This window comes from Sinocyclocheilus rhinocerous, unplaced genomic scaffold (assembly GCF_001515625.1).
Source record: "Sinocyclocheilus rhinocerous isolate Xijiao unplaced genomic scaffold, SAMN03320098_v1.1 scaffold222, whole genome shotgun sequence".
NCBI lineage: Eukaryota > Metazoa > Chordata > Actinopteri > Cypriniformes > Cyprinidae > Sinocyclocheilus > Sinocyclocheilus rhinocerous.
The window spans coordinates 2,077,616-2,103,143 of record NW_015625652.1 but is presented as its reverse complement, the minus strand read 5'-3'; the positions used below and the strand labels follow the sequence as shown (position 1 = coordinate 2,103,143).

At 36.2% G+C, this 25,528-nt stretch overlaps 1 protein-coding gene across 1 annotated transcript in view; it reads right to left on the bottom strand.

Annotated features, from left to right (window-relative positions):
* Window positions 1-25,528, bottom strand: part of LOC107705793 (receptor-type tyrosine-protein phosphatase U-like) — a 276,526-nt gene that overhangs the window by 17,231 nt on the left and 233,767 nt on the right. Inside the window, exons 17-27 of the mRNA XM_016509251.1 lie at window positions 23,004-23,191; window positions 18,393-18,465; window positions 18,058-18,134; window positions 16,346-16,363; window positions 13,779-13,815; window positions 11,651-11,748; window positions 8,614-8,730; window positions 6,187-6,341; window positions 5,246-5,381; window positions 4,150-4,299; window positions 1,245-1,559 (exon numbers count right to left, since the gene is read on the bottom strand). Of these exons, the coding sequence (XP_016364737.1) occupies window positions 1,245-1,559; window positions 4,150-4,299; window positions 5,246-5,381; window positions 6,187-6,341; window positions 8,614-8,730; window positions 11,651-11,748; window positions 13,779-13,815; window positions 16,346-16,363; window positions 18,058-18,134; window positions 18,393-18,465; window positions 23,004-23,191 (1,364 nt within the window). The remainder of the gene's footprint in view (window positions 1-1,244; window positions 1,560-4,149; window positions 4,300-5,245; window positions 5,382-6,186; window positions 6,342-8,613; window positions 8,731-11,650; window positions 11,749-13,778; window positions 13,816-16,345; window positions 16,364-18,057; window positions 18,135-18,392; window positions 18,466-23,003; window positions 23,192-25,528) is intronic.

The window sequence follows — 25,528 nt, the reverse complement described above, 5'->3', positions numbered from 1 at the left end:
TGTTGTAAACTAGTTGTGTACTTAAAGTTTACTACTGTTATACTTAAAAGTATACTTTTATATACTAGAAAGTGGGCTAATTTAGTCCCAAGGAGTATTGAAATAGTACACTTACAAGTATACTACTAGTACACTGATATTTGTATACTTACTACATAAAGTATACTTAAAAATATACTTGAACTTTACTTAAGTATACTTACTAAAATAAACTTAAAGTATACTACTTTTTGGTAAGGGAAGAAAAGGGAAATGGATTCTGGAGGAAAAGTGGTTCTGAAAAGAAAAAAGTGGAAAGTGTTTTTTAGATGGAATGGGATTGAGGAACAGGGGTTTATGCAGGAGTGGGATTTTGAAAGAATCTAGAACGAAAAAAATCTACTGAAGGGAAAAGGATTCTACAGTGACAGGTGTTCTGAAGGGAACTGGAGTTCTGAGGAAAAAAAGTTCTGCATGGGAAAATGAAAAAGGTTCTAGAGGGAAATGGGTTCTGGAAAGAAGAGGCTTCTGAAGTAAGTATATTTTACAGTGTAGCTGCTGAAATTATGATGATCAAGCAGGACAGTCAGAGGCCAACCCCCATAATCTAAAAACCCATAAGGATTTCAATCTAAGAACGTGATCTGAAATACATGAGATTCAATTGAATCAATATTTTGACTCATCTGTATTTGGAATATGTTGCAGCCTTAGAATTCACCATCCATACATATGAAACGCTGTAGCCTTACTAAACCGAACTGAGCTGAAATTAAACGGGCGGGGACGGTGAGAATAGGCGAGAAAGAGAAAGAACATTAATGACAGCAAAGCAAGTGAGGTGATAAATATTAATACTTATGGACTGCAGAGAGCAATCATGTGAATGAATAAGAGGGAGAGACGTTAATCCACCACAGAGAGAAAAAGGAACAGATCGACTGCGAGAGTGACACTGAGTAACTGCCGGCATGTTAGCGCACGTCAGGGTTTTCAGAGAGCCGTGATCGAGAAGAGCACTGGAACGCCACTCCGTAAACTCAAAGGAAAGTTGTATGTAAATGAGACTTGACTATACACTTATGAATATAGAACATTTCACAGGGAGATTAAGAGAAGCTGGGGACAAAATAGCTTAAACGACTTCAAAGGACATGTGATGATGTGAATGCAAAAAGGCAACCGATAAAGATGTATTTTGAAGAAAAACTCCCAAAGTCCTCTTGGGTGCTGTTTTCAGTGGAACTTCTGGTGCTTTCACTTACCCAGGCAGAGTTTGATTGGTTCAGCTGATTCAGCATGACCACAGAGGTGCAGCCGTAGTCAAACACCAGCCTCCAGAAGTCAGAGGTCGTGCCGGGCAGCGGGTGAGGGGTTACAATGAAGGCAGCAGGCCGGTGGAAACTATCCATCAGTGCCGCGTTGATGTAGTTGTTACTTTCTCCCTCAGTGGTCACCAGGAAGGCGAGGGCCCTGTCAGGTGGGAGAACGTCCATGCTGCGGTTCTTCTCGCGGTTTCGTGGTAACAAGGCAATGCTGCACTCCTCGACATCCAGATGAGGAGTCACCGAGTTTAGCGTCTGAGGGAAACAGAAATGGAACATTGATGTTGAGGATAGGATTTGTAGTATTTTTTTCTTTGCTTGAGACTTCATTGACAACTTCAGTGAGGTCAGTGGGTTTATTATTATGATGATGATGTGATGATCTAAAGTATATGACATAAAAAAGTTGCAGAAGTTTAGAACGAGACATTTCAAATCAGTGTTGATATAATTTGTTTTGCCTAAAGATAAAACTATTACATTTTTTGTAATTGAAAATGTTTAGTAATTTGTAAAATGAAAAAAACAAACAAACAAACAAATAAACAAAAAACTACACAAAATTTGAGATGAAAAACTGAAAAAAAAAAAAACTTAAAGAGATGTTGGCAACTAAAATAAAATAAATAAATGTCATTTAAAATGACAATCACATATAATTACAAAAACAAACTTAAATGAAAACAAACTATATAATATATAGTATATAGTATATAAATAATACTAAAATAACACGGTTTCAAATGCTGTTTTGGACTGGGGAAGACGTTGGGTTCTGGAAGCACATCAAGCCATTTTATCTCAAAAGACTAAATTTGATTCTTCATGAGAAGAGAGAAGAAAAGCAGAAAAAAAACACTAAAAAAAAATCAGCACACAAACTACGGAAGCCTTTTCTGCTTCAGAGTAAACAAACAAACAAACTAAAACACTAATAAACTAATAAATAAGTGAGATAAAGTTTAAAATCAGAAATTAAGACAACTGTGAGATACAAAGTCACATTTAGAGACAAAGTATTTAAAAGAAATAAAGTAACACTGTGAAATATAAAGTCACAATTGGGAGAAATTAAGATGCAATTATGTAAAGTTCTTTGTTTTTCCACACAAAGCAGGAAAATTCATAAAAACAAAATGAAAAAGCTAAAGAAAGAAAGAAAGAAAGAAAGAAAGCTGAGTAGAAAACAAAAATGTTTTCTGTTGGCACACTGGTGATTATGAAGATTTCCATTATGCACTAATAGTATTGTGCATCTGGTGACCGCAGATGTGCCCCAACTCCAACAACAGCTTTTGAAACCAGCTTTAACATGCGTTAAATCTCACTCGTCTAAACTATTACTGCTATTACAGTACCAAACAAATCAGGCCAACATCATACACAATAAATGTAGTTTCTATGAGCTCATCAAAGTCAGGAAAAACCATGACACATGCACTGTTCTGCCTGTGCAAACCAAAAGGTAAAGAGATTTGCAGTTCTCCACTACAGCCAAAGGAACCTCTAACAACAATTCAACAGAAAAGATTATGTCTACGTAAACATCAAAAATGTTTATATACAAAACCCATTATAATATCCTCCATCAGCACCTAATAACTATAGCACAAACTACACTCTGTAATCCAAAGCTGCCTTCCTGTACTTCTGTTTCAAAGCCTCAGTAAAAAATTGCCTATAATGAATGCATTATAATTCACCTGGAAAGTAAAGTCAGAAAACTGCAATGTAGAGGTAAGTGCAGGAGAGCAAGGATAGTTCTGCCTGCCTTCCCCTAAATCAATAAAAGTATTCTCTGCAACACATGTGGAGTGGTACATCTTTTATTAAATAACCTTCACTGGCCTTTCGCTCCCTGAGGATCTGTGGCAAAGTGAAACACGGCTGACTACTACTCCCAATGGACACGGAATGCAAGGTATTTCTTCTATTACACATTTTGCACTACTACCTTTATTGTTTATGTTCGAAAGTCTACGAAAACAATTAAACTTCTGTAATCAATAGCCTCCTAGTGAGGAACCTTCACTCAAGATGCCCACGTTTCCAGTATATACAAATGAAATGAAAGATTCTGAGTTCTGAAAGAGTTCCAACATTCTGTCGTTTATTACATCTCAGTTTTCTCATTGTTATGTGTGTAGGAGTCTCGTTGGAGTCGAAAAGATTATTTAAATGTCCTCTGAATGTCTAGCCACACTCAAAATACATTTATTCAACAGTATTGATCATTAATCTACGGGCAGCAGGTATGTCACACTTTGTACAGCTCAGAGTCTTGTTTGACTGCTGCCGTCAACCTTGCTTCGCTCCATTGAACAGATTTAGCATTTATAGAACTTCATAGAAAGTTATTTATGTGTAGAGGAATCTGAAAAATGTAATTTCCCTTGATCTTTGGAAATAAGAGTTTAATTTATGATGTAAACAACTATAACTTTCAAAGCACAAACTTTCTGCCCTGTTCAGTTCATTTTTTGAAACTAAGCTGCAAAAACAGACCCCAAGAGTATTATAATTATGCTATAGCAAGTGATGTTCATTTATAACAAGGTCCCTAAACATTTCTGTTCAACATTGACTGTATAGCATGTTTCACTGATATTGAAGAATAGGCTGTACAACCTGTGAGTAAGGCAGCTGTCTCTAAGACTAGTGTCATGTAGGACATTTCAGGTGACAAGCAATTTGTCTGCCACCACTGACTGTGAAACTGCTACACAATGTGACTCAGCCAAAACCAATGTTTAAATGTACAATCATGTGGGATTTTGCACCAATGAGATCTCACGATCAAGACCTTGGGGAGAAATTATAAAACGATATTATTGTTGACAAAGACCTGGAACTCCTCTCGTAGCTGTGAAGAGTTGCTCTGAGAATCCACCCTCAGCATCTCTTTGTAAGCCAGGGCGAACTCGTTTACCGGGATGGCCGTCTCCCCACACAGACACGCCTCCAGGATGGCATCGTGAATAAATATGTACTGCTCCTGTTATATAGAGAAAGAAAGCAAAGACATAACTACACATGGCTTGCTGTAGACTTCAAATTTTGATTCAGACTTGACTGAAAGTGATAATGTCTGAGTGGGTGTTATTAATCCAAGTTTAACACATTCATGTGAATTTGCTGTTGTGTGCATGATAGGCAAGACATTAATGCATTAATCAGCCAATCACAATGACAAGGAGGCACTGCTTTCTGTGATTTTCTTTTACCTTTATTTCGAAATGAGCTCAAGCGAGGCCTCCCTTGGAAGCCCTTTCTGCTGGTGTTACAACAAATTTCATCTATTATTTCAGAATATTTGCTTTGATTTAGTTTAATTTTATCAACTGGATTTTTGGAGGAGGCACTGTCTTCCTTCTGAGAAAACACCATTGATGGATCAAGTAAGAAAAGATTAGAAAAGGAATGAGGAGAACAGAAAAGAGAGGACTGGAGGAGAAGTGAGAATGCATGCAAGACAAAGGACAATACAGAGTAAACAGACACCGATAACAGAATTTGTTTAACCCCAATGTTTCGATGTAAACAAAACTTGTGGCATGTTTCAAAGTGCACTGCGTGTGTATACATCGCTCTACATAAAACCCTCGCGGATGGATTTAATTAAAGCAGCTGGTAAATAATTGCTAATGTTTTAAACAGTCAAATGACTGGGGGATTTACATAATAAAGTTTGGATATGCAAATTTTGGAACATCTAAGCAAAGGCACTTGCCTGCGCAGAGCGGACAGATGCAACAGAGATTATTATTTGCATTTCACATCTATCAATACACACTTTTCACTGAATTTCAAGGCTAAAGATTCTGAATATTCATAGCGACTCCTACAGAGCTTATGACTATGCAAATACAAGGGATGCCATGTAATAAGTCTCCTGCAATAGCTGGTTAAAGGGAATTATGGGGAAACGTGAGAGTCTGCACCTCTGTTTGGATCATGTTGATGCGGCGAGAGCAGAGGGTCTTCACACAGTTGTAGATGTCCACCACTCCTTCACACTCCGCCATGTCCAGCATTACATCCAGCACGATATAGCAGCCTGTCCTGCCTGCTCCCACACTGAAGAGGAAGAACGAAAGACAGATAGCAAGATGTTCCTCAAAAATGATGACATTTGCTTTTTCTTTGATGGACATGAACTAAAGTCCAGGCTAGTCAGCTGCCATAAGTCCTGTTTGACATGGAAGGATGTGAACATTCAAAGTCCCATGTAACAGCTGACAGTAAAAACTATCAAAAAGTACCAAAAAGGTTTACCATGGGTTTTTGACACTGTACAATGGTAAAACCAGATTTTTGGACATGTATCATGGTCACATCAGGTTTTTGAACATGTAACATGATATTCTCACCATTCTTTGAGTTCCTTGGAGTATTTTTCAAGCAAAACATTTCACAAAAAGTTTGTTTGGTTTTATATTATATAAATGTATATATTCAGGTATATATTCACACAGATACCTTTTAAAAGTTTGTGGTAAGTAAGTTTTAAGTAATTAGGGTAAGTAACTAAGTAGTTCTATTCAGGGAGTATGCAACAGATTGATCAAAAGAGTCAGCAAAGACATTTATAATATTACAAAATATTTCTATTTCAAATGAATGCTGTTCTTTTAAACTTTCTATTCATCAAAGAATCCTAAAAAAGTATTACACTTTACACAAAAATATTACACAGCACAGCTGTTTTCAATGATTTAAAAATATATTCAAACAGAAAACAGTTGTTTTATATTGTAATAATGTTTCACAATATCATTGTTTTTTGATCAAATAAATGCAGCATTGGTGAGATTTTGGACATATACATTTCTGGCTGAAAAACATTAGCAGTTCTAATATGATGAAATACAGAGCTCCATACCTGCAGTGGACCACCACAGGCCCTGTGTCAAGTGGCGTGGAGGATTTGACCCGCCGGATGAAGGCTAACAGACCCGTGGCGTGGTATGGGACTCCATGCTCAGGCCATGATGTAAAGTGAAACTGACATACTTCGTGTTTGGCGGAGTATCCTCTCTGAAAGACAAACAGGCTCCAAAAATTAAATTATAATTAATACGCATCAAAATTAATATAATTGTTTTTTTTGCCATTTTAATTAGAGGAACATTGAGATATAAGAAACTTAAACCCCAATTTTCCATATAAGCATCTTGGCTCAATGTGTAAGGGCATACCACCACACCACGGCTCCAACATAGATATGCGCAATTTTTTACATATTACTACTATTTTTATTTAATCGAGACAAATCGCAGCTGGACTGTTTTTTATTGGATGAAAAAGAAAATTCCTATTGGCTCAAAAATCTGAGGTGACTCACTTCTGGAGTTTGTATTCCTCATGGCTCAAAGACACCAAGGCAAACTCAGATGAATTAGCAAAAGCGCCAGTGAAATAGACACCCAGCTCTGTGGTCCCACTCAGGGGAGGTGCGTACGTCTACCCGACAGGTCACTAAGAGACTTCCTATTACAACATCCCGATTGCTCGTCTGTTTAAATACACACAAAGAAAGCTTCAGCCGAAAGCCTGTCTGATGGTTACGCCGAGAAACCTTCCCCAACATTCGACAAACACACACAAGCACATCCTCCACCCACAGCCTGTGTTTGATTGACAGGGCTGCGGCAAGCGCAAAACTCACATCAAAGGCTGTCGACAGAACTGCGCCTCCACAGGGCAGCAAAGAGGACGATAAGAGAAGACAGGGGTGTGAGGTGGAGGAGGTTAAATTGAGCTAATTTCAGAAAACGCACCCACATTTAGCCCATTGTATCAGAGAGAAGGAGAGATAATGAGAGAAGAGAGAAAGAGATGCTTTAGTTAATGTGCCCGCCATAAAGCGTTCTGAGATGAGGCAGCTCTAATCCTGGAACAGACAGATCGGTGGGCCTCTGCTGGGTATCAGGCACTTCTCTCCATTTCATTTAAAGAGCTGTCACTCCAAATTCTCCACTAACACACACACACACACACGCAAAATGGGTGCACACATACACACACACAATTCACGTTCTACCCTAATCCTAGCAAAGAACCAATACGTATCAGCAGTGCTCAGTAGATTACTTAAAAATTGTAGTTCATTACTGAATACAAATTACATTATGAAAATTATAGTTAGTAACGTAATCTATCACATTCCACATTTTAGGTACTTTTTGATTACTTTTGACCTAACTCATTTATCATTGATTTGAATAGGATAATCTGAAACCATCAACAACATGAAGTGCATTAAATGCATTAAACATTACGTCAAGATTTCCCAAACTGGGGTTTATGAAGGGGGTCTACAGGGGGTCCGTGAAAAGCTAATAATTAATCATAAAAATGTTAAATAAAAAAAAAAAAAATTAAAACAAGCAAAATAAAACATTAACTAAAGATTCAATAATTAATTTTATATTTTATTTATTTTTCATTTATTTTATTCTTTATTGCCTCTCAATTTTACATGTAATTATATTTGCCTGACTAGTGGCTGGTATTTGTGTGCAATACATAAGCAATAAGCTTTTTTTTTTAGAAAGGAACATTTAAAATATAAAAAAGATAAATTAGGAAGAATCAATGAATTTACTGCCATTTTGTGAATATTAAGTTAATCATGTTATCAATAAAAAAGTAACTGATTATAAAACAAATGAACATTTTAAAACACAATACAGTCTAATTACAAGTATTAAATTTTTTTAATTTTTTTTAATTTTCTTAATCCAGATTACATAAAATCACTGCACTGCTCAATGCAGCACATATGAGAGATTATTAAAGGGCCAGAAATACTTGATTCTAATTGATCAATCATGGCAGTCAGAGATCAAATCGTTTTGTATCATGATGCTAAACTGTATAGATGATATAAGAAAATTGATTTCCGACATGGCTGTGATAGTTTCACTTCTCTCATATCACTCTCACATAACAAAATTATTTCAACTCAAATCAATAATTCATGTCCATTTTATTTATTTATTTATTTGTTAAGTAGCCATGTAATAAGCAGGGTAATGTGGAGTAACATGATACAAGATTGGGGATACAAGACCTGATCACCCTGTCTGCATTTATTTTGTGATAATGGCCTGCTGACTGTACATTAACTCGTGCATAATAGATTGCATCATATCAAAGGGCAGAGCAAATCACATTGATGTGTGAGAAATAAGAGCGTGTTGGAGCCGTGGCTTAGAGGTGGTGTGGTGCTCATGCGGGAGATGCAACCCTTATTTTCCCCATCAGTTCCTGTCCTGTCTCTAGAGGAAGAGAAATCATTTCATACCCGCTCCAGGGCAAAAGTTCGCACTGTGTACTCCGCCAGAGTTTCAGTCTTCAGCAGTGTGATCTTAATGTCTCCGTACATCTCTGACTCATCTGGCCAATACTTGCAGCACTTCACCTAAAAGACAAACCAGGATAAACAAACTCAGGTTAGAAAACATTAGAGGTCCACAGCAGCATGATACTAGCGTTGGGTGATATATGATACTGTATATTTCAAATGGTTTTGCTGGCAATATAAAATTAAACAACATCATGAATAATGAGAAGATTTTAATGCACAATTACGTTTCCTAAAAAGCATGTCATTACATTAGTTTCATGATTCTTACTTGTGTTAGTATGAAAGTATTAAGACAGACGTTTCGACAGCTTCTCTGATTAAAACGTCAGGAGCAAAAATGGTATTCAATTCAGAAAATTTGATTGATTTTCCTGTATCAGTTCAAACTGTCTGCGCACTAACTGATTAAAAAACTTGGACATATATTAGAATGTTTTAAAAAAAATAAATACATGAAGGTTGTATTAAAGGCTCCTGTAAGAGGGACCTTTATTATGAAACTGGAGTCGTAATAGTACTTCGGTAGAGGGCAGTGTAGTTTGATGAACTGCCGCTGTTTGCAGTGTTTGAGTGATCTGTCCGAGCCGTCAGCTGCAAGGATGATACTTTCACTTTGTTCGTGGGGATTTTTGCAGATTTAATATCAAGGTGGTAGTCACTGACCACAAAGTAAGCCTATTTTATTTATATTTGTGTTTACAGTGATCGCTACAGTGTTATATGTACCATATGAACATGCCCAGACATGTCCTGTAACGATCGTTCTGTAGCATCCAGATCGGGAATATTACTTAACGGGTAATTATTCATACTTTATCAAGATGTAAATCAGTGTTATGATGTCTTAATGACGTGATGTTGTTCTGTTAAGCTGCTACAATACCGAACGAGTGATTAGCGTTCTGTTTATGCAAATGTTACTCCGATGCGCCACGATTCTATCCATATATGGGAACTTTATGTTCATCGGGACAAATGATCACTCATGACTTGTAGTTTTCTGTGAAATACCTTGTTTCCCTTCATTTAACTGTATGTTCAGTAGAGAAATGCCAATTATGTGAATTATGAATGCTTTGGTTTCACTATGTAACCGTAAATATTACTATTGTTTATCTATATCTTTAGCTTATTCATTTCTTTATTGTACTTATTTTGCAGACTATCTACACCTTTGATTGTACCTCTGTGGCCCTTCCTTTTCTCTACTAATACACCATAGAAAGCTAATCACCTGTCTCTTCATTATTGGTGCTCTGACCGGCACCCAGGGGGGTTTACTCATCCATTACCTGATCATAACCTCACTGTCCCCAAAGTCTCTCCAACAAAGGTGAATACTAGTGCATACAAATGAAAAATATTAAATATAATTCTTTGAATAAATTTAATTCAATGCTACACAGAAAAACACCCTTGATTATTTTTAATCATCTTAAGATATTTCAAAGCAAATACATAAACAGAGATGTATACATTGCCAAAAGCTAAAAACAACATATTTTAATTTGATATATTATACTTATATCTTAAATCTTCTGGTCTCTGAGTTAAAGCTTTACAGCAATCAAACTGATGAAGTGAAAGAACTCCCTCCTTGTGTACTGTAAACCAGGTTTATTTCTACACGCCTATTACCGTTACACGAACTGTTAGATTTGCTGTCGGACCTAAGCCATCATCCATTTATCCCTGCTGTTCACAGCTTTTATGATAAAAAGGGAAAGCGTATTTTTCATAATAGAGCCCCAATTTCATAAGAGCATAAGGCAGGGATGGGCCATTAAGAGGACTGTTGGCAGCAGACGCTGTCTCCGAAGCACTGAAGGAGCTGATGCGGGGTGTGGAGAGGAAAATGAAAGAGGAAATTATGTCGGAGGAAGAAAAGGAGGTGGTTTAACGAGTGGGCCACAAAACAAGGAAGCAGAATGCATTACATGAGTGTGGGAATTATGATACTTCAAATCTAATTTTTAGTTTGACAGCAAAACAGACTTATTTATATAATGCGAGCACGTCATAAGTGTACTGTACTGCACGTAGCAAATGTATTGTGGTGGTACAGTGATGGTATCCGATGATAATATCACGGGACTTTAATATACACCATATTGAATGCAGTAACAATAAAGTATCATGTAGTAGTACCATGGATTTTTGGACCGGAGTTATTATTTTCATATAATAGTAGATATTAAAATTATACACCATTTTGTCTAAATAAATTAGAAATAAAACTAAAATGAATCATAAATGCTACTGTACAAGTGAATTTAGGCATTATAATGTACAGTGGGAAAATAGATATTCATTTTGGGATTCGCTGAAGATTGCATTTAAATGTGCTATTAAATTATTATTGTTTTGAAAGACTGAGTGTTACATGATGGCTACCATGTAAAATAGTAGAAAGGAGAATGCACTTTTAAATATGAAATATCCACCAATACAATAAATAAACAAATATAAAAAAAACTCTAAATCAGCTGATATATGTACCTGTATGTAACTGACATATGCATAAGTGCTTCCCTACATGGCATTGTACATTTTATGGAACATGAATATGGTAATCATTATGGTAACCATGCTATATATCAGAGCACTATCATAACCGAATATCATGTAAGGATGTTTATCATATTCATAGAGCATGGTATTTACATGATACTCCAAAGTCCAAACAAACCCTGTATTTTCATGGTGTTAAATGGTCATTTTTGTGCATACAGTAATCACATATAAAAACATAAAAAGTAAAACTATGGTTTTATCAAGAAAAAGTGACCATGACTGATGAATGGAAAATGCTGACGTTAAATCAATTTACATATAATTTCCAAGCACAGATAAGTGTAACAGACCCACAAATACACAAAGATTTTGAGGTGATGACTGAATGAAATGTGCATGGTTGAGAATGGGTCTTTAGTTGATGGGTTAGTGTGCAGATGAGGAAGGATCTAGAACATACCCTGCCCACCTCCACTAGCTTGGTGATCATGACGATACTAAAGCAGTTTTCTTGCCAAACCATCCTCCAAAAATCATACACTGTCTCCTGCTTGGGCCCTGCAAACAGACAAACACACACACAAACACACACACATATTCAATGAATGGCAGCCAGTGCTCCAGACGGCGGGTTTAATTTACCAAGTGTCATTGCATGTTATAAGGCAGTTCAGTAATCCAGAGCCTCACACAGGGTAATTCAATAGCAGACATTTCTGGTGAATGGAACCGTTTTTAACCTCAGCAGGATGTGGCTCTCTGATAGAAAAAGCTAATTTCTCCCATCAATTGAGTCTGCCTCGAAATTCAATTAGGGGGAAAAGACAGACACACCACAAACATGTAATGATTTATTTATGGGAGATCTGAAACGATGAGAGATGAGGGTGACCTTGTTTCAGTAGAGCTGTGAAAGGGATAGAGGGCGGTTCATGTCTGATGTTTCTCTCACATGCACACACATTGTTTCTTCTGTCATGGTGGGGGAATTTCCAATGACTTCTATCCTTTGGAAACTAAGCTACAGAAAGCTTTTTGCATGCTGAGAATGAAAGTAATACATTGTTTAGTATATTCATGAAGTCGGTTTCCTAGTAAGGACAGTTGGCTGGTATCCAAATGTAGGTGATTTCAGGTTTTATGGTCTTTCACTGTTTTACTGTCTTTGACCACACAGACTGTACATCATTCTACTTATTAAACAACTACTTACAAGATATATAAACAATAAAACTTAAAATATGGCACCAGATTTACTAAACAGAGCGAATGCATTTCTATAAAGACCAACACAATCGACCAAGTGGGGCAAAAATTAGCGTAGGGTCGCAGACAAGCAGAACTGATGATAATCAGGTGTGGGTAATCTACTAACAACACAGGCACAAAATGAGTAAAGGGGCGGTCACATTGCACTTTTCTTTCCATTGACTTGTATTCATACGCATGCGAATGTGTCAGACTGGAAACGCAAGCCCGTGTGAAAAGTTTCGCATTTCGCTGCGCTCCAAAGTTCAAGCTTGGTGAACTCTGACCTGCGAATTAGCATCACGTGAAACCGTGTGACCAACAGCAGATTGATACGTCACAGCATGACCTCTTAGCTGAATTTTAAAAGAACATACATTTAAAATTGCAGCGCTGCAGGACAGTGGAGTAGATTGTATGTTTTTACATTTGAGATGTATTATTATTTGTTATGTGTTGAATTTCGGTTTTTAAAAAGACGCTGCAGAGCATGACGTCAAATCACGACCAATGCAGCGTCCGAGGAAATTGACCCTTCGCAAAAGTCCGCCCTCCTTGGTTACTGTTGCTAAAAGAGGGTTTTAATGCCAAAAAGAGGGTTTACACAGGTGCGTGCTGTTAGTAAATCTGTCCCATAAAATTTTTCAAATCAAGGATGTCCCTGAATGTCCTCACTCTGCAAAAAGAATTCATTGAGCTGTATTTTTGTCTTGTTTTCCAGTAAAAAATATCCTTAAACCTTTCCTTAAAAATAAATAAGCAAAATTGCATAAGAATTTAATATTTGGTTTCATATTGAATTAATTTGTATTTTTCTTACCCCTTTGGCAAACTGCTTTTTCTTGTTTTCAATATAAATTGAGTGATGTTTATGGTTGAATGGAGAGAAAAATTGCAAATGACATAAAAACAAATAAAGGATGTAAAGGTCAAATGATTTTCTACAGATGTTCTATTATTCAAAAACAAGACAAAAATATTAGGAAAATGATTTTGCAGTACACACAATCTGTCTGAGATGAGCCAAGGTCCTGCAGTCATTGTGCTGGTGGTTTTGATGGGGATCTCGGGTAAGAAGACAGCAGGTGGTAATCCTGACTCTGCAGCACCATCTCTATTCACACACCTTTATAATTTCCTGGATCAGAACTCATTAGATTCCATCTGGAGGATGTCTGTGTTCTGAAGGTTTCAGTCTCATACACACACAAACCCAAAGGCTCAGACTGAAGAGAGGAAAGAGGCTCTCCCTCCTGGGACTGGACACTGCCAGACTGAACCATATAAACACACACATCCATCTATCCATCCACAAGTCTTGTCCTGACAAAGATACTCACCCTGAGTGGCGATGAAGTGGTTGGATCGATGGTAACCCTAAAAAGAAAGAAAGAGAGGTGACGTGCTGTGTAAGCCATTTGTGTCCTAGAAACATCACTTGTGTGTATCTCACTCCTCTTTAGAGTACAAATGCTCTTCAGAGATCCAAGGTCTTTAGTTCTAGATGTCCAGTTCAAATGACTGCTTTGAAAGCTACTATTTGAAATGAACCAAAATTTATTTGGACTGCGAGCAGAACGGTTTGATAATCTGTGGGTTACTGAGATAAAATAAGGGTCATCTCAACATGGCGAGTAGTTTCATCAAGTTTATTTCCTAGAACAGAAAATGAGGGTCTAAATTAGGATGACACCAGCTCTGAGCACACAAATCTACACTACAACAAACCAAACAAAGCAAAACCTACATGAATCATTCAAACTGATTGACTAAAAAGAATCTGACCTCCCAACACTACTTAAGAAATTCTAAGGAAAGCCTGTTTCAGTATTGACAACATAACTTACTGCATAACTCAAAAGCTACTTTAGTTTGAAAACTAAAAGCAAATTAAAAAATGTAAGTCAAGTTAGTAGGATAGCTAATAGTGTTTGTTACTCTCTAACACTATTAATAAGTCTGAGGCACAAAGAGCAAACAAACAAAAAGGCACCCTGCTACAAAAGTAATACTCAATTGCCCAAACATAAAACTCATCATGGAGGACATGAGCTCCCTACACGATTCCTCTATCAGCTCATGCTTGGAATGTACAGGGAGAAAGAAACTCTAGGAACATCTAAAAACATGCAATTTATTCATCAAAGCTAAGCCTTTTCAAAGAACTACCTGGGGATGCTCCCAAAAAGTGGATCTGTTTTCATTAAACAGACATTAGCGGAATAATAGAGACATGTTCTTCATTGTTGCTGAGCATTTGCTGCTCCATTTAGAACACTGCAGACGCCCACTACATTTTAGATTGGGCCAAGCTATTTCTTGCACACTGTACAAACAAACATAGAAACAGATACACTGTAGATGGAAAAAGAAATTGTGGGGGATGCTTGTTCCACACTGAAAGGATTCATCAGTCTATGGGGTTTGGAGAATACAAGGGACGCAAGGAAAACATTGGGAAGATAACTGGTCCAAAACAGCTTTGTTCTGCTGATTCAGTAGTAGCATGATTTTCTATTACTTATACCAGGGGTCTTCAAACTTTTTTTTTAATGTCAGGGACCCTCAAATATGATGATCCCATTGTCAGTGATTCCCTACATAAAGGCAGCTACTGTACATATTTTCATATATATAAAGACTCAATTATATTGTGTGATAAAAAGTATATTATAAAACAACAGATTAATAATAAAAAATGGATTTAATGTCATCATTAGTAAAAAAGCAAATTATTCAAATATTATATTGAATATGTTAGATGTAAAAACCCAAAAACATTTTAAAATAAATGTACATTTGCATATTTTAGTATATACAAATACATTTGTATACACATAATTATTTCTTTTTTTTTTTTTAAATAGCCTATAAAATAAAATATGCAATTATTATTGATTTCCAACTTTAAAGTCTTTTTTTTACATTTTTCAAATGTGTGAAAAATGGATAATTAAGTTCATACATTACCAATGACCTTTTTGTTTGACTTCTGAGTTTACATCTTGCAATTTAGTTTTTTGTTTCCACCACAGAGTAACAAATAATAAGTAATTGCGACTTTTTATATTCAGATTAATTCTGATTTTTCTTCTCAAACTGCAAGTGATAAACTCCCAGTTTATATTTTGCAATTCTGCGTTAATATCTCACAATTTTGAGAAAAAAGTCAGAATTGCGAAAAAAAAGTAAGACAAAATGTCGCAATTGCCTTACGTTTTACCTTACATACTTATTTATAAGGTATGTTTTTGCCCCATGGTGGAAACCATACTATATAGATCTCAAAATCTGGCTTTTATTAGAAAAATAACCATGGTCAAAGAGGAAAGAGCAGCCATATAGGCTTGGGAAAAAAAAAAAATGAAGGTGTAGTACATTACGCAGCAGTGCAAGTGGATTTATAGCACACTAACAGGGACCATCCCGCTGGAGAAAATATGAGGTACGTGTTTTGCTCAAGGGCACGATAGCAATAGGGGATCTCAGTAATGATTCAGTTCATGGGTCGCCCTATCTGCCATCAAATCCATGATGATCGTATCACAAGCCCAAAGCTGCAACTATCCCAATGTAGCTGAAATGCAGCGATTTTTCAAGATGATGATACAATACATCATGCTTAAAGTTATATATTTAATGGCTGATTTGAAAATAGAAGGAAAGTTCACAGGACACAGAAGCTCATTAAAGGGAGAAAAACAAAACAAAAATAATAAAAAAGGCTTGACAAAACACTTTACAACACTTAGCAACTAAAAACTCTGAAACAATGCTATAAACGCACTGCATAAAATCACTCAAGACATCAAAAAGGTTAAAGCAAAAGGTCTCTATTTACTCAAAACTTTTTATAATAACTTTCAAATCAACTAATAATTTTTTTGAATAATATTCTCATACTTACTTCCCTGTTTATCCGAATCTACAGGGTCCAAGAGTCGAAGAGGTGGGGAAGTGGGGTAGAAAAAGACAAGACAGACTCTAGTTAATGAGAGGCTGAAGAGAGCTAGAGGATTAACAGATCACAGACAGAAAGAGAGAGAATTAGAAGAAAGAAAGAAAGAGAGAGACTTGTATTAGCCAGCTAAGCTCTACGCCAGGGGACAGACACTTGAAATGGAGGCATATATTTTGGATGTGCAGGTGGGCAAATCTTTGCACACTAAACTCAAAGTGTGAAGTGTGTTATTTTTTCTGCCTCTAGCATCATCAAACACAATTGAAAAATAACAATTTATTTCAAACAGGCTTCCGGGACACTCCTTCCCTCTGCCATTGGTTGGACAAACTGATAGCCCCACCCCCAAACTCACTCCATTGGTTGAGTCAGTGTTGCTATGTGGGGCTGGTTCAAACAACAGAATGCTTTTAAAGTGCCTTTGCACTTCTCAGGGAAATCAACAAACAAATGGCTTTCAAAGACTAGGAAAGTATTTTAATACTGAAAAAATTACACACTTATCTTTTAAATTACTCCATTTATTCCTGTGTAAGCAAGTTGCTTTACTGGGCTGATTCAAGAGGTATTCAAAAGGAAAGGACAGCAATGAAAAGGAGTAAACACATTAAACAACAGAGCTGCACTCACTTTAATATGTTCCCTAATAGCCTCTACTTACTGCCAAGTTTACCAGAAACAGTAAAAAGAAGTATCCTTTCATCATTGGTCTTTTCTTGACTTTTTGTGCTTTTTAGGCCAAAATAAAATGAAAAAAAAAAAAATAAATTCTTGTTAAATTGGCCTATGCTGTTTTGCTCCTGTATATTGATTGGTTCATGCTGAAAACACTAACATTTCTTAGTATTTGAAAATAAACTGATATTATGGCCAATTATGACGTAGACAAAATACTACATACGTCACTATTCGTGACTATTCTTTTTCTTCATATTTCTTTGAAATCACTCAATGCTACATATACTTAGAGCATTCTATTCAAAATAAACACCATAATCGAGCAAATCACTTGCTGTATCCAAGGTCCTTGTCAAGGTGAGGAAATTAGCATCTTGTTTTAAACATTTTTAAATTGATAGTTTATGAGAATTCAGTCATTTTCTCATCATCATTTTGAAAATTCAACCATTCCTGTTCCACAGAAGAGGGTCACACAGGTTTTGAATGACATTGGGGGTAAACGGATGAACTATTGATTTAAGCACATAAGTGGAGAGGGTCCCATGAAGAGAAGGTGGTCCTGTCCAACCAGGTGCAAGCTTTGAATAGCAGGTTCAAAGAGGACAAGGTTGGCTGACCATCTGTGCCCACCTGCCTCTTTATTAAAGGGGAAATCGGACCCAAAATGACCCAAAAACACTTGTCACACATGTCAGTAAGCTACGCTTCACATCTGACCACGCTCTAAAATCCTTTGGGAGGTCAGATATGCCAGGAAAGGAATAACAACCAAAAGTTTCACCCATCACAAAAAGGACAGCTAGTGGTCTGAAAAGTTTTCTATCAAAAGAGATATGATGATATGCCACATACAGTATGGCAAGGCTAAGGGAGAGTGTCCACAAATATCGAATAACCTCCAGGGAAGCCACATAATAACAGAAACTGTGTGAATGTTTGTGAGTCTGGCTGAAGACAGTATGTGACTGCTGACTTACATCGATGTAATTGGCATTGATATAGTCGGAGTTGGGATCACCTAGCAGCGGGTGCAGTTTCACCCTGTGACGGTCATCTGAAACACAAAAACACAACCGCATGAGCACACTTTGTGGTGAACGGTGAACAGCAGAGGCAGTATGTGCAAATAAACAATGCTGTCAGCTAGTGAATTTCCAAAAGTGAATTTCCCCCTTTTACTTTTAGGAACATCAAAGCGTTACATTATCAGACATTTTGAAACTGAAGTTTTAACATCCATAGAATGTCTAAAGGCATTACTTTGAAATCATGATATTTTTGTACGCATACAAAGACTGAAAAAATGACTTACAACCCATCAGGGTATCGTGCCTTCCCTTAGTTTTATCCTTCTTCTTATTGATATCCCAGCCATCAAAGAAGCTCTACAAATATATGATTGAATATAAAGAAACAGAGAGTGAGAGAGAGAGAGAGAGAGAGAGAGAGAGAGAGAGAGAGAGAGAGAGAGAGAGAGAACATATTTGTTAGTTTTATAAGATAATTCTGATAGATTTTGTCTAAAATGCATTTTATTAAAGACAAATTTTGACATAAACAGCATTTAGACCAGAGGTTCTGGATTACTTTGCAACCCAAAGACATGCATTTTGTGATATTACATTAAGCAAAATTTTAATACAATTCCACTTTCAAGGAGGATAAACATGATTTCATGCTTCTGCTGAACACAAAAAAGGTAATGTGAACAAATTTTTTTAATGTGAACACTTCTTTTAATATCTGCAACTGCATATATTACTGAAAAAATTATTAAATTACACAGTGGACACCAGGTAAAGGAAAACTGAATGTTCAATATCATAGGCACAGCATCAGGTAGACCAAAAAAACTTCTAACTGAACTGCTTTGCATCCTCGTCTTGTTTTAAATTCTCAGACGCTCCCAAACCCTATCAAATCTAGCATTCACTGAAATATAAATGTGAATATTCAACATAAATTTCCACTTCAAACTAGATCTACTAGGTGTAAGCATTTAGACTGCCAATTCTAGTGAACTTCTATATATATTATATATAAATTACATAAAAGATTTATTTTAAGGGAAATAAAGCATAAACAATTTTTAAACAAACCATTCATATATTCAAAAGAATATATATATTAGATATGCCTTTCTGGTTATTACAGCAACACCTTTTTGCTTGTAGGACAGACCTCTACTCCCTGTTTTCCACTCTATCTAAACTAAAGATCCTGTCAATAAGCACTGATCAATGGACTGTACTTGCGGTCCGCAGGGAAATAAAGCTTATGAAACCCTGCCGTTACATTTGTGTGCTCTCAAACTCTGAATCTTTTCCGCTTATGAAGCGCAAAGACACTGACCTCAAACACACACATACACGCACAGTGTCACTATGTCCAGGAAAGTGCGTATTGATTTTTGAGTTCAATCTGTTTCACACTGGGGGGGGAGAGTTTAATGAGTCCACAAGCTGAGCTCCTGAGAGGCAGGCTAGTGGCGGAGCTCTGATTATGTGGTGGGATGTTTTGTCTCGTAGCTCTGTGGACAACAACAGATAGAGGAGAGTCAACAGTCCGCACAAGTGCGGCACCAAGAGGAGATGCTCAAGCCGCATTCTGAGGAGAGAAAATTAGCCACGGAGGAAGAGAGGGAGGAAAAGAGATAGCAGTGTAGTGTGCTCTTTGTGCAGTAATGCTGAAGGGCTGTGTGACCTCTACTTTCATCTCAATAACTGCTCCTCTATAGTCCATGAGGGAGTGATGTCAACCTGTCCGTGAAGAACAGCTCAAACTTACTGCTCTGAAAGTTGGCCAAGTCACAACTGTGATACGTAATGTACAATACATCAAGGTTCATTACACACTGCTCTTTTACAACATATACTTATCACTTTACATCAGATTTGTTATTGTTAAGTAAAACTAAAACTGTTAAAACTCGTTTTCAGTAATTGAACTAAACCTGTAATAAAACTAAATGCAAATATTAGATGAAAAACATACCGAAAAATTAGAAAATGGAAATAAGTATACTAAAAAAATTTAACTAATAAACATACAACTAATAAAAATATTATACCTATATCGAAATATACCTATATAGAAATATTCAAGCTTTTCTAAAGTAAAACATTAAAAGCACATAATAAAATTACTAGACTTAACATGAAAACTGAAACTGTAAAAATAAAAGCTAATTCAAAATATGAATAAATACTTAAAAGTACACAGTATAACTAACACTAAACATTGCCTCAAAGTTTTATTCCAGGACAGGACACTAGCTAAATCTCAAATTGCCTAATAGAGTTAGTACCATCTTAAAAGAAAATTGCAAACTGTAAGTGTAAGAAAGTGACGTGAAGTGACGTGACATGTGGCCAAGTATGGTGACCCATACTCGGAGTTAGTGCTCTGCATTTATCCCATCCAAAGTGCACACACACAGCAGTGAACACCGTGAACACACACCCAGAGCAGTGAGCAGCCATTTTTGCTGCGGCGCCCGGGGAGCAGTTGGGGGTTCGGTGCCTCCCGGTTCTTCGAGCAAGAAGCCTTCGGTTCTTGCTCAAGGGCACCTCAGTCGTGGTATTGAAGGTGGGAGAGAGCGCTGTACATTCACTCCCCCCACCTACAATCCCTGCCGGTACAAGACTCGAACCCGCAACCTTTGGGTTTAAACACTTCAGTTTAGGGACCAATTTGTAATTAATTAATTAACTAGTTGCTTATTAGCATGCATATTACTCGCATATTGGCTGTTTATTAGTACTTATAAAGCACATTAATGCCTTATTCTGCATGAATACTCTTAGCGAGTTTAGAACTATTGTGAAATAATAATAATAATAAAAAACAACAACATTTGGCTGCAATTGCTTTGGTATGAATGATTATTTTTCTTTTCTACTCTTATTTAAATGTTTTTTTTTTTTTTTGTATTGTGTATTTTTGATGCCATCTGGATCTGGCTACTAATTATCTTGGCCTTACCTCTCTTGTAAAAGAGATTCAAATCTCACATGGAACAACCTGTTTTAAGACAGGTTCAATTATAGTAATAAAATGCAACATACAGTAATAAATAGTAGAAACATTACTGAAGTGCTTTCATTTTGGAAATTTTGCCCAAACACAGCACCCTACCAGAAAACTGAGCTAAAAATCAATTTTTAGATAGTGGATTTACACGTTTTTAGCTGGTCTAGATGATTGTTGAGCTGGACTACCAGACGGCACCCTGTCGACTGTCTATTCATACTGCACACAACACTGGAAAGCAATTTCTTGATCTATCAAGCTATATTCTGCCATTGATTGTCAGATAAGTGGCATCATATCTTTGAAATTGATAAAATTATATCACGTTAACATGCAGTTCTAGATCAAAATAGTTGAAATGTGGACCAGACCTTATGTCAAATGTCTGGCTATGTAAGACCAGGTTGAGGTCAAGCTGGTTTGGGCTGGTAGATAAGCAGCAAACAAGCTACCATGTTCCAAAAAACATCTTGACTATCTCAAGCTGGAATGAGCAGCATTACTTCAGCAGGGCATGACAACAGTGTGAGGATGTTATATTGTGGAGAAGTGACAAGAAGTTTGGAATATGTGTTTGTGCATAAACATGCATCTTTGCATTAATATGTTTGTGTGTTGGGGATTGGATGCAGAGGTCTGTTTTGACAAGGCTTGCAGACGGTGAGTTCTGGAGGCTGGAGATCTCCCAGCCAGACATCTGTTCGCACTGACAGGTCCTAACGCAACGGCAGCTCCCAGATAGACCGCACTGTAAGCAGCATTAAAGCCCAAGAATATTCTGACTTCTTTAAATGAATCAGAAAATCTGTGTGGGCAGCTGTGAAAGATTTATATTATTATGACTAAAACCTCTTGCCTGGATGTTTTTAAAAAATATACTATTAAAGCCGAAATAGTCCAATAGATCTGGTTTCCTCTGAAATAAAATTTAAAACCAGCTGTGCCAAAGCATTTTTTTGCTATTTAAGCAACAGGTGCATCTACAAGGAGCAGTTATTTCAATAACTCAGTATTGCAATTCAGTGATTGTATATGCAAATATGCTATACAGTATAAATGAAACACTACAATTATTATTGTTAATATCGCATTAACTTGATTTTCTGTATGCTTATATATAAAAAAAACATTGTCAAACAACAGCTAAACAAGGGTATTTGAAGACTAGTCTCAACCTTGGCACACTGACAGACCATTCATGAACCTTAGAATTCATAATTCAAACCAAAAAATTAAATAAAATCAATAGCTGGCTGAAACCACCAGTTCCTATCCAATTAACTGGTTTTGTGCAATTTTTTGTAGCCGGCGAACAAGTTTACATCAGCCAGGATGCAAAGTGTTTCAAGATCTTAGGTTGCTACTATGAGTGCAACTGAGGAAGAATTAGTGGCTGGATTTGACAAAGTTAATCAGTGAGTAGCAAAGTGTCATTATTGTATATCCTATGTTGTTCATACAATTTCCTACTGTTTTAAGACAGCAAATAAAATGGTTAGTCACACAACATGTTGTTCACAAAATAAATAAATTCATAAATAAATAGGTTACTCGCTTCACATATCGGTCAAAAATGAAATAATAAAATGAAATAATAAAATAACAAACATTTTTATTTGCAAAATAGTGAGTAGATTTTAATAAAATATTCACTATTTTGCAAAAATAAAATAAAATAAAATGGTTAGTCACACAACATGATTTTCACAAAAATAAAATAAAATAAATATATAAATTAAAATAAAATGAAAAAAAAAAAAAGATTTGCAAAATAGTGAGTAGTTTTTAACAAAGTACTCACTATTTTGCAAAAATAAAATAAAATGGTTAGTCACACAACATGATGTTCACAAAAAATAAGTAAATAAAATAACAAATAAAATAAACCCACCTCATATTCCTGTTTAAAGCCGTAACCTTCTGCGGTTTTCATCTGGTTGATGTGTTGTAGGAGGTCAGCCACACGCACTGCCGGGTGAAGCTGACCCGTGTGATAGGGCGATCCTTTACGGCCACACTGACGTCTAGGCGATCCGCCCAGAAGACTGCTGGACTCATTCATAGAGCTCCGCGGATCACCTTAGTAAAAATAAACAAGCACAGAACAAATGTTTGCATGACATCTTTCATATAAGGATATAAAATAAACACAGCATAGGAAACAGCTGTACCTGAAGCAGCTCAACTATCTTAGAAAAGTTAAAAAAATAACCAATAAACATTTTATAAAAACAAAAACTCCAAACAAGTACAATGGGGTTAATCTGACCATTATCATCCCCTTATGGCACTTAATCTTCTGTGTTTATAATTGGTATTCATAAATATGATCAGGGAGCAATTATGAATTCATGACTAGGGCTGTGTATTCAAATAAATTAGCAGTCTGCTACTCATTTCTCAATGGAAATAGGAAAGAAGAAACCCAGACACAGTATATTCCACACAGCAGACACTTAAAATGTGGCAAGACAGCTCTGAGACGTGCCATTAAAACTTAATTTTGATCAAGAGATCTCTCTCTGTGAGACATCAACTATTCAGTGCCTGCAGAGTTAGACACCTTTGAATTGGATATTATTAGCATTTTTCAACTTTTTATTTTTTTTGCATGCTCTAATTTCTGCCATATTGAAAATCTCGACCATGATGCCTTAAGGACGAGCTTCTGGTGCAGATCTGAGTCCATTTGCATCTCATAAACTGGTTGTGTTTGCCGAATGTGTGTTTGTAAATGCATTTTTTAAGTATACTATTCGTTCTTCCTACTTTTCCATGGATTTATGTTTATATTAGGATTGATAGTCTTATGTCAGGGGAGAATGAGTGTTAGATTTGGAATCATATGAGAATGTACTACATCAACAGCACTACATCTTATATTTAAGAGCTATGAAAGACTGAGTGATTACAGAAGGACTGTGGCTTTGATGAAGCTTTCACACTGACTACAAATGAGGACAAATTAACAGGAGGTGACCCAGTAAGTCCCTGAGCTTCACTTTAACTGTGTGCGTGACTGAAAGTCTGTATCCATTCATTTGCACTCTTTGACGTTAGTGCCTGATACTCTTGTTTTTAGCACCTGTAAGTGTGAGGAAATAAAAAAGTAAGAATTATTGTACAGATTTCATCATTATGCTTGTGTTTACCTATTTTTTGCCTTTACTTCAAAAAGTTTTCAACTAGCTTCTTTCATCCGCTTAATCACAAATTAAGTGCTAGATTAAGTCTAATGAAATTTATAGAATACCTTTTTTATACCGAACACATAGAAATAGTTGATTGTTCAGTGAAATATCAATGCATTTTAGATAGGGATGCATGATATTATCGGAACGTTATCGGAATCAGGCGATAAAGGCTTACAATGTGAAGATTGGCATTGGCCGATTTGGAAAAAAAATATGCCGAGATGCCGATATGTCTTGCCGATAAGACGGATAGCTCACATGTGCTCATGGTGTGATAGTGATAAGATCACGTCAGCAGTGTGGTCATTCTTGAAGTGAACTTTTGCCTGAATGATGATTAGATTCACTGTTTTGCATCGCCGCATTTAATTTGAGAATCCATGTACAGAACGACATCCGGTGTGCAAGAGAGTCAACAGTTTCTAGCATGTGCAGTAGCAGCAGCGGCAGCCTCCCCCGGGTCCTAATGCAGTCCGGTAAGGCGTTTTATTTACTTAGGGGGCGCTGTTGGCCTACTTGTAATAAAATTAAAGTAAAAAACACAAATATCATTAAGATACTTGTGTTTCTGAATAAATAAAGCAGTATCGCAGTATTTACATGAATAAAAAGCACAAACATGACACTTGTAAATTTAATAATTTAATACAGATTTATTCAGTAATATGTAATATATTTTTCAGATGGATTATGAAAACATAAATACAAGGAGCTCTAAAGGATTAAAAAAGCAGAGATTGATTATTGGTTATTTTCAATGTACTCTCATTAAAAAAATTACTTTAATAAAGTTTATTACTCCTAACAAATAAAACTAACCAAAATTAAAAACTAATTTGTTCATAATCGCTGCACAGGAGAGACTTGGTGTTTCAAAACAAAGGGAAATATATATCGGTATCGGCATCGGCAAAATGATATGAAAATATCGGCATATCGGATATCGTGCATCCCAGTGTTAATTTTGACAGCAAATTTTGATTTAATTTTAGTCATAGTCTTTTGACTAAAATGCCACTTAGTTTTAGTCATATTTTAGTCACCTGAATTGTTTTTAGTTTTAGTCGACTAAATATCATAAGATTTTAGTCGACTAAATCTACAGAAAATGTAGTCGGCAAAAATCTAATGGGTTTAGTTACAGTGTAATTCATTTATTAAGCATTTGTCTAAAATTTCCAAACTCATTATATAGGTTTGATATTAAAGGGGTCATATGATG